Source organism: Rhinolophus hipposideros (genome assembly GCF_964194185.1).
Source record: "Rhinolophus hipposideros genome assembly, chromosome: 20".
NCBI classification, from domain to species: domain Eukaryota; kingdom Metazoa; phylum Chordata; class Mammalia; order Chiroptera; family Rhinolophidae; genus Rhinolophus; species Rhinolophus hipposideros.
This window is the reverse complement of record NC_138066.1, coordinates 11,507,275-11,521,448: the sequence shown is the minus strand read 5'-3', so window position 1 is coordinate 11,521,448 and position 14,174 is coordinate 11,507,275. Positions and strand designations below refer to the sequence as shown.

Below are 14,174 nucleotides of genomic sequence, written 5' to 3'. Positions count from 1 at the left end.
CATAAACTATACCTTAAGCTAGCAAAACATGTGAGAATTTTTCTTTATGGAAGTATTCTAGCTAATAAATTACAATTTTACAAACCCTAAGGAATGGAGATCTAGGCAATGATCATCAATGGTCCTAACATCTCAGAGAGAGACAGCCAGACGTTATGTGCCTCCTGATGAAGGTACACACTACCACTTCAGAAATATTCTCTTAAAAAGCAAAACAAAGTCACCACAAAAAACATAACGCATAAACAAACAAACCAAAAAACAACCTGGATATGATCACGACTTTAGAGCTAACTTCCAATTTAGAGGAAACACAAGAGGCAGAAGAAAACGGAGAATACCATCATAAGGATGCAATTATGAAATTCCAAGTGTGACCATTCTACGGAATGGATTTCTTCAACAAACAAATTATAAGGGAGAAAAAAAGACAAAACATACCAACCAATTTTAAGGATGGCCCTTATTTTGGATCCTGATTTAAAGAAACTCAATTTTAAAAATTGAGACAACTGGGGAATTTCCACACTGACCAGATATTTGGTGATATTAAAGAATTATTACCGTTTTTCGGTGTTGTAATAGTATTGTGGCTACGTTTACATATATACTGAAATGTTTCCAAATTAAATCATATAACGTCTGAGATTTGCTTTTTAAAAATCCAGGAGGGTAAGTAGGGAGAGAATTATAGATGAAACAAGACTGGCTACACACTGATAATCGTGACACATAGAGGGCAGTGGGTCTACATCCTAATCCTTTTACTTTTTAAGTGTTTTAAAAGTTCCATATGAAGGACTCCCAATGTTAATTTCTTTTTTAAATCTTGCCATTTCTGTGCTTGAGAGACTAAGTCTAAATTAGCTGAAAAATAACGTACCCATAAAATAAAACATCATTCTTCAACCATTCCTGAAATGGGGCATTATACATATTCACACATACAATTCACAATGGGGAACTACTAATAAAAAATTTAATTATTACTGGTTATTACCAATTCCTTTCATATAAAATGATAACTGGTTTAAAATATTCTGAAGATTTTTTTAATCATTGACAGGAGAAAAGTCAAGCTTAATGCAACATTAAGATATGTTTCATTATATTGTAAAACAAATCAAATGCCCTGTGTAGACACTGTCCTCCATTTTAACACAGAAAACAGAAAATGTAAATGTAATCTCTTATCTCCATACACTGTTACAAAAAGGATACAATATAGCTATAAATTTGACATTAGGAGTTACTTATCAGAACTTCTTCATAAATAAATAAAAAAAACAAGGGTTATATTTTATTTATAAGGAAAGTTGAATGCATTATTTATGAGCTTTTCAGAAATATCAAGGTCATGCATACAGAGAGATCAGAATTTTAATAACTAAAAGAGACTAATTATGTATCTTTGGAAGGGGACATCAGAAACCAACAGGTAAAACATTTTAACGAGAGAGCACTGATGTTAATATTGGAGGTGGGAGAGTCTCAAAGCTAGAAAAATTGAAATAAGAAACAACAGGGGCTAGCAGTTATTGCTTATTCATCAGTTATTATATGGGACAGTATAGCGTAATAGTTGAGAGCACTGGACTGAAATTAGGGTTTGAAGCCCAGCTCTACTACTTATAAACTATTAGGTTGGTGGAAAAGTAATTGCGGTTTTTGCAATTATTGTTAACCTTTTAAACCGCAGTTACTTTTGCACCAACTTAACAGTTCCTTCTCTCCATCTGTAAAAAAGGGGACTAAAATATTACCTTCTAGGATCGTAGCAAGGATTAAATAAACCATATATAGCTCTTCGCGGAGTATTAGGCAAGTTATTTTATGCACTGACTCATTAAATTTTCAAAACAAACCATAAAGTAGGCATTATCATCCCCAGTCATAGATGACAAAATATTCTCTGAGAGAGTAAGTAATCTGCCTATTGTTAGTCAACCAGTAAGTGGCAGAGCCGGATTCAAACACTGAGCTGCCTAGCTCCAAGGCGTAGGCAGATTTCCCTGTGATTATAAGCATTTAATAGAAGAAATTAATATAGGAGATTTAGGCATCACGAACAGAAGTAATACCACCTCCTAGGGATTCTTTTATTTAGTCACAATGTTCATTTACATGTTGAAATACCTATTCTTAATTAGCATTTTGTTATAAACCAGTGGTTCTTAACCAGAGGGGATTTTGCTTCCCAGGTGACATTTGGCAATATCTAGAGATATTTTTGGTTATCACAACTGAGGGAAGGGGTACTGGCATTTTAGCAGGTAGAGGCCAGAGATGGGGATAACCATCCTACAATATACAGGACAGCCCTCCACAACAAAGAATTATCTGGCCCGAAATATCAATACTCACAAAAGTGAGAAACCGATTATAAACTAACAGGGTTGAGAACTTCTGACAAAGAGTGACAGACTAAATCTCTGCAACAACTCTCTCCAATACTCATTTACCTGCTTAGGTGTTTTCCAATACTCTCAGTCTCAAAAAAATGAAGTTTAATTTACATATTGGAGAGATACATGAAAGACACAGCAGTCCTATCAAAACTAAGCAAATACTGAAACTAAAATACTCATGGGTGTTTTTCAAAGTTTATAAAACTTTTTTTTAATGAGGAAAGACAGTGTGAAAGTAAACAATCCAATTTCTTGTTCCAAATTCAACCAGATCACTCAACAGTAGTCAAACAAAAAGGCTTTTACTTTCATATCACCAAACAAGAAATACTCTGGTTTGGGAATAAAGAGAAAGGAATTTATCCACAAGTGTCTTCTGTACAAAATTTCTAAGGTTCTTGAAGGAGTAAACATGGTCCAAAGGTATGCAGTATTTCCATTAATTGTACAGTCAAATCAAGAGATAGGGACAGCAAAAAAAAAAAAAAAAAAAAAAAAAGACAAACCTCACTAGACTTGCTGGTGTAATGTCCTTGTATAAAAAACTCTTAATGATCAATAAAATGTCAAACATTATAAGATAGATCTTTTGTAAAAGAATTCCAAATACAAACAGAAATCAAGGAAATGCAAATCTAAACAAGACTTTTTACTCACCAAAATTAGCCAACTGTTTTTGTGGATTTATTTTAATCAAAGATACCACTACCTAGTGTTGACATGCTCATACACTGCTGGTGGGGGGACAAAGTACTGTAATCTTAAAGAATGATGTATAAATGTATTTTTATTTTCTGTATTTTATGATACTTTGATGCCATGGGGCCCTGCTGTCCAAGGAGAGAGTACTCCTCCAAGAGCTAGCTAATTTCTAGAGACAGTAACTCATCCAGAATATGGCTATCATATACAAACCAACCAATCTCACCCCCGTCCATACTCCAACCACCTCTTTCATCTAACTCTCACACACCAAGCCAATGTTTCCCCTGCCCTAAGTCAAATTAAAGCGATGACATACCACTAAACACCTGCTGGAATGGCTAAAATCCCAAACAGATAACACCAACTCCTAATGAGGAAGTGGAGCAACAGGAATCCTCATTCAAGGCTGGTGGGAATGCAAAGTAGTACAGCCACTTTAATATGCTTACCATACATATGATCTAGCAACAATGCTCCTTGTTATTTACCTAAACGAGCTGAAAACTTAACATCCACACAAAAATCTGCATTTTAGCAGTTTTATTCATAATTGCCAAAACTTGGAAGCAACCATGATGTCCTTCAATACATGAAAGGATAAACTGATACATCCATACAATGGAATATTAATGAGTGTTAAAATGAAATGAGCCATCAAGCCACCAAAAGACATTAAGGAACCTTAACTGCATATGACTAAGTGAAAGCAGCCAATTGGAAAAGGCTACATACTGTATGATTCCAACTACGTATGACATTCTGGAAAAGGCAAAACTATGGAAACGGTAAAAAGATCAGGGGTTGCCAGAGGTTTAGGGGAAAAGATGGATGAATAAATGGAACACAAGATTTTTAGGACAATAAAACCATTCTGTATACTACAATGGTCAATGGACACATATAACTGCACATTCGTCCAAATCCAAAAAGTGAACCCCACCAAGAGTGAACCCTAATGTAAATGATGGACTTTGGGTGACAACGATGTGTGGGTTCGCTAACTGTAACAAATGACCACCCTGGTGTGGAATGTTGACGGTGGGAGTGTCTTGCAGGGGAGAGAAGAATATAGAAACTCTCTGTTCTTCCTGCTCAGTTTTTGTAAATCTAAAACTGCTCTAAAAAATAAAGTCTATTACTTTTTTCTTTTAATTGTAACTATATCTGTATCCCCAGTGCCTGGCCTGTAGAAAATGCTAAAGAAAAAACCCATGGCACAGTGCAAGGCATATAGCTTCTCAATAAATCCTAGTTGCCATTTTATTGTGAACCAACATGATACAGTGAATTAAAAGATACACAGAGGGAATGTTAGCCTACATTAAAAAGAGTTGAAGGTCTTGATCAAAATGCTTTTGCTGTTCTTTGCACAAGTCACATAAATTCTGTCTATTTCAAGGATGAGCTCCCTGTCTCACCTCTTGACACGCAAGCTCCTGATCCACATTACCTGCTCTCAATTCTTGACATCTTGGTATCTTTAGGCTCTCCCTTTCCATTGGCAGTTCCTCCAGCATCCACCATTATTTAAATCTGTATTCTTAAAATATATACACGCACACAAACACACACTTTGCCACAATTCTACTACTCTCAAGTGAGTGCCCCACTTGCACGTGTATCACCATAATTTAAAAATGTAGTCTATATATGCTGCCTCTACCTATTTGACTTCTTCCTTACTGAAACTTCTCTTAGAGGTCCTGATGACCCCTTAATTACTGATGTTAATGACCACTTGTCTTCATCTGACTTCTCTGTAGCATTTAATACTGGTGACCATCCCCTTCCTCCTTCAAACTTTCTCTAATACTGACTTCTAATACTAATTTTCCTCCTAACTCTCCTTTTCTATGATTAATCATTGGTTTCCTCTTCCTCATCCAACCCCTTAGTTTTACCTATGACTGCCTCATAGCCTGTACTTTTGTTGTCATACCCAACACAATGCCCATCATGGAATAAGCATAAGCAATGAGCACTGTTCATCCTGGATGATTTCCAAGCATTTGACTACGAAAAATATATCTACACCCCTCATTTCTTCCTCCAGGCCTATCCAGCTATCCATAGGTATTTCTACATGGCTGTCCCACTAGTATTCCCCATCAATATACTAACACCAAATTTGCCACTTTCTACTACTAAATCCACCCTCCCACTGGTTTGCCTAGATTGGTAAACAGCATCTACATTCTCAGATTCCTCAATTTCTCTCCTGTCTACACCCCAAACTAAATGTTCATCAAGTTGCTATTTTACCACCACAGTATTTCTCACATCAATTATTTCCTTTTGTCCACTGACATAAATTATAACCCCATCATCTCTCCTGGACCACAGCAGTAGCCTAACCAATTTCCTTAACCAAGCATCTGCCTTAAAACCAAACTAACCTCTGTATAATTTACAGAGTAAGCTTCCTACAACACAGTTTGGGCCACCCTATTACACATAGGCCTAGCCACATCATCTAGAAAACCCAAACTCCTTAGCTGGCAGCAAAGCTTTCTACCATTCAGGCTCAACCCCTTTATCAAACCTGTCTCTAAACAGGACTAACACTCCCAGGACATCAGATTATTCACACACCTCACCTTACACTGCATATGTTCCACCCATACCCTGCAAAGATTCTCACTCTCCTGCAACAGCTTTCTCCAAGACACTGTTCCACCTGTCAAAAATTCTACACAACTCTTTAAGGCTCTATTCAAAAGCCACTTTCTCTGATATAACTTGGGGTGAGGTGAGGATGGAAGACAGGGAGGGTCCTATGTTAACTAAATTTCCTGTATAAGATGTTCCTGCTGTGTTTTGTTAAATATTGTGAATAGTAAAGAGCTACCACATTACTGTAACTGCATGTTGTCCTCTGACTTTCTTTCAACAAACACCTATAGCTCATTCTATGGTAAGTGCTGTGCTGGGGATACCATCATCAGCCAGACAAAATATCCTTCCCTTACGGCATTTGTCTGTCTTCATCACTAGAGTCTAAGCTCCATAAGGAAAGGAGCTCTGCCATAATGCAAGCCACTTCCACTTCATTAGTACCTTATGTTTCCTGATCTGTAAAATGAAGAAAGATAATGAGTCTTTAGTATTCCTTTCAGTGATATGTCTGTGTATCTACTACTCTCTACGGTTATATCCATCTAGAGAACATCAGGTACCACCAAAAGTCATTAACAACTAGAATCTATCTCAAGGAGAATCAAAAGAATGTTAAGTAGGTTCAAAACCATCTGATAGGAGAAATAAGAATATTTAGGAAGGACATAATGTTATTATCTACTTTCTTCAGACTAACATGGAGAAGAATGCGCTGCACTTCCTCTGTATGGTGAGGCAAATTTCCACTTAAAGGATAAACAAAACATCAGAACTAGTCAAAACTAGGAGATAACGAGTTCCTTCCCTCCAGAGGCATTCGAAGAGAAATCAGACTACCACTTGGAAGAGATTCAGGTTTCTAATGAAAAAATTGAACAAAGGGACCTTCCTTCATTGCTCTTCCAGTTCTTTCACTTGTGATCCAACAGAGGAAAATTATCTTCTTTGGCTAGGTACCTCCTCAATTCATATTAGCATGCCTAAAACCCATTCCTCTATTAGACCATAAAGTTCTTGTTCTACGTCTCATTCATTTCTATATCCTTTCCATATTACCTAGCACAACTCTAAAACACAAAAATAAACAAAATAAATGTTTACTAAAATCGTATGAAGACTAAACTCAATTTAACGATTACACAAGAGAAGCATGTCAAATTTCACTGGATAAGAACCTAGTGTGTATCAAGCTATTTTAGAAATCAGAGCCCTTAAGATTCAAAGATAGTTCTGCTCAAAGGTAGTCAAGTGAGATATACATATTAAAGGACATTACACAATAGCAGGTTACTGTGTTGGGACACTGGAGTGATCAAACTACTGTGAGGAAAGGGCAGAGCTTCCGTGTTTTGGATCAAGTCTCTGAAGTTTAGTGGTTGGGTAATTGATCAAGTTACAATAAACAAACCAAATACATGGATTATTGAATAAATTGTGTTAAGACAGTTGGCTGTCCATTTGGAAGAAAAATAAAGTTAGATCCCTGTGTCACATCAAAACTAAATTCCAGATGGAGGCAACTTTCCCCAGCAAACAAGAAAGCAGATTTCCAGCAAGGTCTGCCAAAGTGAACTCTGCTCTTCAGAGGGCCACATATGCACCCTCTCCAACCAAGTGTGGATCTCAGTCCTGGGAGCGGGCTCTCTTGAAGATCTGTTCCTTCCTGGGGTGCTCTGCCTCAGCCCTAGAGGTAGCGACTGCTCCTTATATCTGCTATTGCTGCCCTGTTTCCCCGAAAACATAAGACCTAGCCGGACATTCAGTTCTAATGAATCTTTTGAGCAAAAATTAATATAACATAATATTATATCTAAGACCGGGTCTTATATTAATTTTTGCTGCAAAGGACGCATTAGAGATGATTGTCCGGCTAGGTCTTATTTTCGGGGAAACACGGTATATTCTTTAAGTTGTTTATTTTTTCCTCTTAGGTAATCTACTGTTTAGTTAATTCTTTAGATTAAACTTTCCCTATTTAAATTTAAAAATAAATAAATGCCAGGTAGCTTAAAGTACTAAATATAAAAGATGAAACAGGGCCGGGCCAGTGGCTCAGGCAGTTGGAGCTCTGTGGTCCTAACGCCAAAGGCTGTCGGTTCGATTCCCACATGGGCCAGTGGGCTCTCAATCACAAGGTTGCCAGTTCAATTCCTCAAGTCCCACAAGGGATAGTGGGCTCTGCCCCCTGCAACTAATGATTGAAAAACGGCGACTGGAGTTGGAGCTGATGGCCCCTGGAGAAACACACTATCCCCCAATATTCCCCAATAAATTTTTTTTTTTTTAAGTTTTAAAAAAAATAATTGGAAGACTGATTTAAAAAAAAAAACCTTTGAATGATCCTTAACTCCTCTCTCCCTTGCATATCTAATCCAAATCCTGTTGACCATACCTTAAAATATAACCTCTACCAATATACCCTTGGTCCAAGCCTCATTACTTTTTCCTGGATTAATGCTTTCCTTGCCTCCCTTTACTCTCTATTGCCAATTTAGCAACCAGAGTGATTTTTTAAAACATAAGTCAGTTCACATCACTCTGCTCAAAACCTTTTCAATGACTCCCCATAATGAAAGTCAATGTTTACATTTTTTGGCTACAATGTAGATAGGGCCAAACAAGATCTGCTGCCCATCTCACCACATCTCATTTCATTTCATACCCAACTACTCACCTCTCCCATCCCCTCTCCCACCTATCCCCGGTACCTCCCTAACTTCATTTTAGCCACCGATATTCATGTCATTCCTCAAACATGCCAGATACACTCCTTTGTTAAGAATTTGCAAAAATCGATCCCACTGTCTGGAACACTTTCTCTAGATATCCTAAATCAGGTAAGGTATACAAATTAAAGGACATTACACCATTCCAGGTTACTGTGTGTTGTGACATTGGAGTGATAAGACTGAGGAAAACACAGAGTTTTCGTGCTTTGGATCAAATACCAGAAGTTCAGTGGTTGGGAGATTGATCAAGGTATAACAAACAAACCAAATACATGGATTATTGAATAACTGGTGTTAAGCTAACTCCTCTATCTCCTCTATCTTTTTCAAGTCTTTGCACAAATATCATCTCAATAAGGCCACTCTGACCACCCTCTTTAAAACCAGCCTATCTCCCCCTTCCTTTCACCCTGCTCTATTTTTCCTTTTTTCCACAGCACTTATTACCTAACAATACATATCATTTGCTTGTTTGTTCTTCAGTATCTGTTTCTCCCACACTAGAACAGGGTTATTTATCATCTGTGTTGCCCACTGATGTATTCCAAATACCTAGAAATGTGCCTGGCAAGTAGTACACACTCATATTTGTGGAATAAGTAGTTTTGTACTTGTCTGTGGGAATTATCCAATTACTGTATTTTGCCGTGTATAATGAGCACTTTTTTGCCCAAATTTGTGAGGGAAAAATAAGGATGTACATTATACAGGGGTATTACTAATTCCATATCTATATAAATGTTTTAATTATTTTATTTATACTTATGAGTTAAAAGTGTAACTCTAGAAATCAACAATTTCCATATGCAAAATAATACCCTGAAATACGATAATCAGTTTTGTTGAACTTATGACGAACTTACAAAAAACGAAGAGTTCTTGGCCTTCTATGATGCATAAATATCATTAATTTGTTACTAGTACATAAAATTTCTTGTACCTTGTATCTGTTCTTATGTGTTGCAATCATTTGTTACATAAAATTTCTTGTACCATAATATATTAAAAAATAATGCTAAAATTCCTTTATAATACAAAAAACAAGTACCTAAATGTAAACAAATAAAAAATTGAATTAAAAAAATTAAAACAAAAGATTTTTCCCCCTGAAAGTTTTGGCAAAAACATGGGTGAGCATTATACACGGAAGCGCATTACAGACGGCACAATACAATAATGGCCATCTGATTCACTACCTAGGAATGGGGACTGCGTTTGGTTCTGTTCGTTACTGTATTTTCTAGAGCCTAGCATAGGGCTTGCCACAGGCTAGGCATGGAAACATATGTTAATTGAAGAATATCATTTTTTTAATCCATCAGAAGATACAAATTTAAAACAACTGACATTATCCAGGACTTGTAAGAGTGTAGGGGAAATCCACCCTCTCATACACTGTTGGAGGTATGTAAATTGATACTTTTTTTGAGAGTAAGCTAGCAATAGCTATTAAAATTTAAACCACTCAGAGCTCATGCCCTTTAATTCAGTAGTCCTACAAAAGTAAAAGCAAGAATACCTGAAAAATATGTAAAACAGTATCTATTCTAGCACTGCTTATAAAATAACGAAAAAAATCTAAAGCAATCTACTTGTCCATCAACAGAGAAATAGGCAAATAAATTATGCATGGTACATGCATGTGATGGAATACTCTTTAATAAGAATGAGGTAGATCTATAACAGTAAAGTGGAAAGTAGTCTATGATCTAGTAAACAAAGAGATCAGAGGGCCCTGGCATCAGATGACCTGGATTTGAATCCTGTCTCCCCCCCATGTCTTAGCTATATAACTCTAGGCACTTGTAACCTCTCCAGGCTTCAGTTTCCTCATCAATAAAATAGGAACAATAATATTACAATAGTACCCACCTTACTGATACGAAGATTTCCTGAGATAATGCATGCAGTGCTTATAGCACATTACATGGCATGACCATTTGCACACATATAATAATTATAGCTAACATTTATTAAGTGAAATAGACAAGCTGCAGACCTATGTATGTAAAGCATGTGCATTTCAGGACAAGGGAAAAAGGTAGCATGTCTGTGTAACTACAGAAAAAAGTCAAGGACAGAAAACTTAACAGTAGTTACCTCTGGGAGATGGAAGAAGTCATACTTACATACAGACGCTTTAATAGAGGGACTTTAGAAAAGACATAAAGTAAAACCAAACCAAATGTTTCTAAGATATAGTTTAACTTAGAGCTTAAAATATTAAAATTTCAAACTTTTACCTTATAGTCTTTGAATTCTCAAGGCAAAAATGGAATAATCAGCTGAAATGTGTTTGGCTATTAAAATTACCTTTATTCTAAACAAGTACACTAAGACACACCAAAAAAGAACAAAACTTTTTCAAAAATTTACAAAATAAGAAATGAAAGGGAATTAATAAAGAAAATTATTACAGTTCATCCTGTCAATTACACACGTCAATTCTTTTCTTAACCTACCATATCGCCATGAAAAACAAAGATATGTCAAAAAGGAAAACAAAACAAAAAAATAAACAAAAAAGGGAAAACAATGTCAAGGTTTGAGGGGATGAGTGAAAAGGGGGAAGAGATTAAGATGTACAAATTGCCAAATATAAAAACAGTCATGAGGATGTAAAGTACAACATAGGGAATATAGTCAATAATATTTTAACAACTCTGTATGATGTCCGATGGGTAGACTCATCGGAGTAATCACTTCATAAGTTATATAACTGTCTAATCACTGTTGTACATCTGAAACTAATGTAATACTGTATGTGAACTGTAATTAAAAGTAAAAAAATTAAATTAAAAAAAGAAAACAATGTCAACATAAAAGACAACTGCTTCTCAAATGGGATAAAAGCAAAATTTTAAAAAAAGTAAGCAGTTATCCTTTGTCAGTTTAACTCAAAAGAATTCTGCAAAAGTTTTTTTAAAAAATCAGCAGGGCTAGGAAATTTGACTGTGCTTAAAGCTGAAGTGTTTTAAGAACTGATCTATATAAAGTTCAGCCAAAGAGAAAAATTAAATCCCCAAGATGAACTTCTAAGAAGACACTGACACACAAAGCACTCAAGTAAACCAAATTCTCCTTTTGTAAACAGTAGCTGTGGTTGCTCATTTACTACACTAATTGAAAATAAATACTGCAATCTATGCAAACTGAATCTCATCCTAGAGTCACAAGATTTGAAAAATAGGGAATAAGCCTGTACTAAGAATAGCAAGAATAAGAGATTTCCTAAAGCTAATTTTTCCTAGCCTCTTTCAAGTGCTTAGTCACTTCTGCTTATTTACAAGGAAGACCATTTCACATCTCGAAAGAGGCAGGGAATTTTGATTCCAGACTGTCATGTCACCTGAGCTGCCCTAGACATTTGTTTCCATGCAACTCAAGAGAAGGCAGCAGCCAACTAAGCATACCTACCTACCACTCCAGATCAGAACCAGAAGCCACTGGAGCTCTCTGTATTCTGCCTGTCTGCAGGAACAAAGAAGGGTTTGTGGGGAAAAAGCAAAGTTTTCTTCCCTGACACCAAATGCAAAAGGTGAGAATTAAAATGTAGCCTGAAAACACGCCAGTTTCCGCTCTCTGATAGCCAACCAGAAATGCCTCCCTTCTCTTCTGCTGAAAGGGAAACAGCAAGCAGATTCTTACACAAGGTAAGGGCACTGGACACCTCTCCCCAAGTAGCTAACAAAACCTAAAACTAGAGGCTAACAGGCTTTGAAACATTACTTCCAGAAAAGCAGCTAGCCTTTAAAATCTGATAACATTGTTTCAGGTTCTGCAAAAGCAAGAACAAAGAGTAAGGTTTACAGGAAAGGTTATTTTAAGAGACAACCCGACACACAGGCAAGTTTTGAAGTGCCTACTGTGTGCCCAGCACCATATCCCAACATTCCACTCACACTTAAAGATGCTAAGCACACACACTGATTATAGAAATACACCTGAAAGAACTTTCTCAACTAGTTATAGTAGGACCTTGACACAGACCAAGCACCTTCTTCCTAAACCTAATTCCATGCAGTAAAACCTAGAAGGATGTGGTCAATCTCTGAAGCGGAGCTTAGTCCCCTTCCCAGAAGGTCGGGAAGGACTCTGACAACCAATTTAAGATTACTTAGGATGGGGCCCTTTTTCCTTCCATGAACATAAAATGCCACAAAAGACACGTTTCCTCCACTTCAGCAGTATCAAACACCATCCTTTTCATGATTCCCAAATAATGGTCCTGATAATACTGTAACACTAAAAGTCTACATACATACATGTACAGATACATCTTTACAGATAAACCATAAAGGCACGAAGTAACTTCTTTCCATCAGCGAGGATACTTTAGTTCAAAGAGGCCAAAACCGTCGGCCCAGAGCGCGCCAGTGGGACTCCCAGGCCCCCGCACTTACCACGAAGCCACACAGCCTCTCAAAGAGCCAAACCCAGTGACTGATCCCAACTAGCTGTGTCACAAAACCGGGTGCAGGGCCGTCCGTAGCACGGGGGGCAGGCGGGGGGAGGTGGGCTGGGCACAGCGCCACTACCGAAGCAATTGTTTTTTTTCTTCAAAGAAAACAGCACATGCCCCCCACGGCCAGCCTCCCCACGGGCAGGACCCACGTGCCAGTCCCACCGCCGGCCAGCGCGGCGCGGCTCCCGGTCCGCGCTCCCCGGCTGCAGCCGCCGGCAGCCTCCCCACGCCCTCGCCTCCGCCCCCCGCCGGCGCCTCCCGCCCCCTCCCCAGCCAAGGCCGCCGGGGCCCCCGCGCCGCCCCCGCGCCCGAACCCGCGCGCTCCCGCCTCCGCCCGGCGGGGTCACCCCCGGGGCCTGCGCGTGCCCTTCCCGCCGCCCAGAGGTCCCCCCGCGACGCCGGCGCCGCGAAGGCCGCGCCCGCCGCGCCTGCCATGGTGGGCGCCTCACCGTCAGGCTCAGAAGCCGGGCCCGGCTGCGCCATGGCCAGGCGGCGGGCCTCGGGGAGCGGGGATGGACGGGGAAGCGGCGACCCGGGCTCCCGCGGGCTCAGCTGGCGGAGGAGGCGTCGACGGAGCCGCCGCCGCCGCCGCCCAGGGAGGAACCGCTAAGGCTGGAGCCGCCGGCGCCGCCACAGCCGCGGGCAGAGACGGACCCGATCGCCGACCTCCGCCTCCTCATCCTGACAGCGGGAAATAAGCGGTGCGCAGGCGCGTGGGGGGGGGGCGGAGCGGCACGTGACGTCGCCCTGAGGGGGCGGGGCTTCGCGCTGGGCCTGGGAGCGGGTGGGTGGGGAGGCTCGGGCCGCCGAGCGGCTAGTTGCTGGACCGCAGTTAGAATGAATTGGGAAGGAGAGGGATAGAAGGGCGTGGAGGAGGGACGGCGGCAGGTAAAGCCCGGCAGTTTAGAGCGACCGCTTCCGTCCCTTCGTCCCAGCACAAAGGCAAAGCACAAAATACTAGAAAGGCGAGAGAGGAAGCCGGTTGGTGAAGTGAGTGCAGATCCAGCGTCTACACTTGTAGCTGTGTGACCTTGGGCGAGTCACTTAACCTCTTTGAGCCTCACAGCATGATGGCTAACATGAGTTTAAGTGAGGTAAGATGTGAGGAACTGTTTCGGACTTACTTTCCATAAGCACCTACGTACTATGTGACTTAGGTGGCAGGCACTGTGCTAAATGCTAGAGATAGATCCAGACACGGTGCATGCATTCAGGAGCGAGAGGCGAGATGATAAACGGACAGTACTGCCC

General features: G+C 39.6%; 1 protein-coding gene across 1 annotated transcript in view; it reads right to left on the bottom strand.

The window, feature by feature from the left end:
- RABEP1 (rabaptin, RAB GTPase binding effector protein 1) overlaps positions 1-13,634 on the bottom strand; it is an 85,056-nt gene extending 71,422 nt beyond the window's left edge. The window contains exon 1 of the mRNA XM_081029448.1: positions 13,373-13,634. Within this exon, the coding sequence (XP_080885574.1) occupies positions 13,373-13,406 (34 nt within the window). The 5' untranslated portion in view covers positions 13,407-13,634. The remainder of the gene's footprint in view (positions 1-13,372) is intronic.
- Between the last annotated feature and the right edge of the window lie 540 nt (positions 13,635-14,174).